We start from the raw sequence: 4,410 nt of genomic DNA, 5'->3' as shown, positions 1-4,410 counted from the left end.
TTTTTTCTTTATTTCAAAATGTATTATACCTTTATGAAAATTATAGTTTTAATAATAACTTTTTATATTTATGACTTACTTCAAACTAACTAAAAGTTTTTACCATAAAGTTAAAATAAAATAAAAATCTAAAGAAGAAATACCAAAATCTGTTCAAATCATAATGCATCAGTATAAGAGTAGTTTTCAGTCAGTTTTTGCTGCTTTTTACGTAGGTTTAAAAGATTCAATGTCATTAAATACTTATGCTTTATTTTGGGAGCATGCTAGCGCTTAAGTCTCTCAACCAATCAAAAATATCCTAACAAACAACTAAGTATCAGTTACGCTGAGAGCGGGTCGTTGCGATACTTTTTGGTTAATATTTGCTGGCCCCCCCAAAGTTTATTGTCACCGGCCGCCACTGTATATATATATACTATATATATGTATATATATATATATATATTTATATATATATATATATATATATATATATATATATATATATATATATATATATATATATATATATATTACATGTATACCTATATATTTATATATATATATATATATATATATATATATATATATATATATATATATATATATATATATATATATATATATATATATATATATATATATATATATATATATATACATAATATATAAATATATATATATATCGATTGGAAAAAAATTTCCCTAATTATTTTGAGGTACTTTACTTGGACCATTTTATTTTCAAATGCGTGCATGAAATAAATTACATAATAAATGCAATTAAAATTCGTCCGAAATTTTACTTATAGGGTGTTGAGTATATACATATATATATATATATATATATATATATATATATATATATATATATATATATATATATACATATATATATATATATATTTATATATACACGCACACGCACACACACATATACAGTATACATAACCCAATATCAGTTTGTCCAATTTTTATTCTTTATTAGACCTTGTGATTTGTAAAAAGAATACTAAGACAGTCTATGATATTTTAAATGTAAAATTTAACCTAATAAAAAAGTAGAAAAAGAAAAATCTATAGTGTATTCAGCCTTTAAATATAATATACATAAACGTTTATAATATGAATTCTTTTGTTTTTTAGGAAATTCAATAAATACTTTGTCCCAAAGGCATAAACATGTTAAGAAGTATGTTGAATGCTCTGTAATTCAAGGTTTTATCTTATTTTTGTTAAAAAATGAAAAACAATGTGTAGTTATCTCTAGCAACATTAAATAATTGTCAAATAATTTACGTTTTAATGACAAGATTATGTTTTAACGATAAGATGTTTATGCTGGTACACTTTAAAGTAAAATATATTTTATTAATATATTGGCTCGCAATAATATTATTATATAATTCATTATAGGTGCACTTTTGGTTGAATAATAAATGAAGGTAAATAAATTATTTTGGTTGAAGTTTTTTATTAGACCATATTTTCTATTAGCCCTTTAATACATAAATGTAGTTTTAGAAGTCAGGTATATACGACACACCTCTAACTATGATATACATATACATTTTTTTTAGGAAATGCGATAAACACTTATTCGAATTTAACACGATTTTATAATTATTCATATTTTATAGCGTTTTTTTCATATTTTTGTACACTTATACTTTCAGATTTTTTCCAGAAAAATATAAATTTTTATAGCTATGGAAAAATGATAATGAAAAGCTTTTCACCATTCTAAAATTATGTTAAGTTGAAAAAGCATTTTTATTTTAAAAGAATATAGATTATTGAGTTGTCAAATTACATTATTATTTTTGTAAACTTCATTATTGTTACAGTTAGGGTCGAATAAAAGATTAATCAAATTATATAGGTTATGGCCAATCATCTATTGAATACAGTTATGGTCGAATAAAAGACAAAAGGGGTAATAAAGATGACATTGTTTGCTAATGATACTATTGTATCATAAATGTAGTTATAGAAGTCAGGTATATTCAAAACGCCTCTAATTATAATATACATATAACATTTTTTTTAGGATACAGAATAAACACTTATTAGAAATCAGCCTGACTTTTGTGACTATTCATACTTTGTAAATATTTTTTTCATATATTCATATAATTATATTTTTAACTTTTAGATTTTTTCCTGAAAAATTACGATTATTACAGCTATAGAAAAGTGATAATGAAAAGCTTTTCACTTTTATAAAACTATGGTAAGTTGAATAAGCATTATTATTAATAAATAATATAGGTTTTTGACTTACATTACCATTTTTGTAAATTTCGTTTTAGCTACAATTGCGGTCGAATAAAAGATGCAGATAAATGTAATAATATGGGTGGAACTTTTCCATTGGCACCTTCAAAATTACTAAAAAACTGATAATTGTTTTTTGTTTTACTTTTTTTAAATAATGTAGTAATTCAAGCTAACACTTGTTCTAGTAACAAATGTTCCAGTAATACAAGCTATCACTTCTTTATTTATTATTTTTATAATTGTCTAATAAACCAGCGTCTGTATTGCTTAGGCAAAGTGTAAAATCAGTTGCACTATAATGTACTACTATCAGAGCCTGATCTTCTAGAAGGCACGTAAGGCCCGGGCCTTAGGCCCACAAAATTTAGGGGGCCCCCTATTATTCAGCTTTTAATATTTTTTTAGCCCATCAGAACTTTTCTGACACAACAGTAGAATTGAAAAATATTTATCTCATTTGAAAAATGTTTAGGTAAAAATGAACTAAAATGTTTTTAAATATATCTCTATGTTTTACTCAAAATCTCAATAACCTTATGTTCTGTTGCATTTCGGAATTAAAATTATGAACATATTATGTTCATAATTTTATGAGCCATAATTTTATGAGCCATAATTTTATGGGCCATATTATGGCCCACAACAGTTCGAAAAATTATTTAAGTCATTTTATCAAGAGCTTTTGGCCAAATGTTTACTTAAAAAGTATAACAGTTATGACTTATAAAGATCGCCATTTAGCTGAATTAGAAATTCAGAACTTCATAGATGAGCTAGAAAACAGTTAAAATGAAAATTATGAAGATGATTTATTGATTAAAACTGATGGTATATACATTTAGTTTATTTTCTTGCCTTAGGATATTTGAAGTATGAATTTTTATGATATTTTAAGTTTAAGATTTAAATTTTAAGTTGTGATTTAATTTTTTCTTTAATCTGTTTCTATAAATTATTTTTTATGTCTAAAAAAAGAACTGAAACGATTTTAAGATGAATTGTTTTGATTTAAGCGGTAAAATCTGTACATTTAGTAAACATATTATAAGTTCTCTTCCGACGCTTATTGACTTTTAGGACTACGGAATCCATGAAGAAATTGCTTTTTATGAAGAAATTGGTCTTCATGAAGGAAATGCTCATCATGAAAAAAAGCTCCTCATGAAGAAAATTCTCCTGTTGAAGAAATTACAGTCGAAAAAGGAATTGCTTTAGAAGAAGTAATTGCCTTTGGAGATCCCTCTTCAATGAATATTGAATTTTCACCTGTAACATTGCAAGATAAGCCTGATAACTTAGATGATACTGCTCTGTGGCCTCCTATGAATTCAAAATTCGAGAATATTTTGTTCTTAATCCACCAAAGCAAAATGTAGAATTTAGAGCTAATTCGGGACGATAAATTGGAGAATGTCAGAAAGTTAGAATGTGTTCAAAGAACAATTTTTTCCGCTTAAAAAAAAATGGTGAAAAGATTCAACGGGAACGGCTCATATATTCTCCAAGTTCAAGATCAGTATTTTATTATGTCTGCAAGGTTTTTGGAAACAACAATCAAGGTCTTTGCACCACTGGATTCAGGGACTGGAAGAATGTCACCTCAAGACTAGCAAGTCATAAAACGTCACTTTTGCATCGTACTAGTGTGTCTCAACTTTCCAAAATCGCTGGGCGTATTGATAGCCAAATGGAACAAGAAAATCAAAATGAGCGTGCATACTGGAGAGATATTATAGTGTGTGTTGTTGAAGTATTAAAGTTTATTGCACAGCAAGGTTTGGGTATTTTTGGCAATAATAAAACCTTTGGTTCTGAACAAAATAGCAATTTTTTAGGTTTATTAGAGTTAATCAGCAAGTTTGATCCTTTTTTAGCAGGCCACATCGGTAAACATGTTATTAAAGGAAAGAGCCATGTCAACTGTCCTCTCAGGCTATGGTAGGAATATTAAAAGTAATGACTTCTAAAGTCCAACAACATATTGTTAAAGAAATTAAGGAGGCAAAGTACTTCGGAATCATCATAGATTCTACACCAGACATAACACATATTGACCAGCTGTGTTTTGTGGTGAGATATGTGAATTTGCAGTCTGATCCAGTAGAACGATTTCTGACTTTTGTTCTTATCCACAATCATGGTGCAGAA

The 4,410-nt window shown here is 26.4% G+C and overlaps 1 protein-coding gene across 1 annotated transcript; it reads left to right on the top strand.

The window, feature by feature from the left end:
• Positions 1–3,688: 3,688 nt before the first annotated feature.
• LOC136083324 (uncharacterized) lies at positions 3,689–4,204 on the top strand. Its single transcript, XM_065802721.1, has one exon. The coding sequence runs from the start codon at positions 3,689–3,691 to the stop codon at positions 4,202–4,204; it is 516 nt and encodes a 171-aa protein (XP_065658793.1).
• Positions 4,205–4,410: the final 206 nt, after the last annotated feature.

The sequence above is a fragment of the Hydra vulgaris genome, chromosome 08 (assembly GCF_038396675.1).
Source record: "Hydra vulgaris chromosome 08, alternate assembly HydraT2T_AEP".
Lineage (NCBI taxonomy): Eukaryota > Metazoa > Cnidaria > Hydrozoa > Anthoathecata > Hydridae > Hydra > Hydra vulgaris.
This window is presented reverse-complemented; position numbering and strand designations above follow the sequence as displayed.

Coding starts and splice junctions, on each gene's coding strand:
- LOC136083324 (XM_065802721.1), top strand. CDS start 3,689: ATGTGTTCAAAGAACAATTTTTTCCGCTTAAAAAAAAATGGTGAAAAG.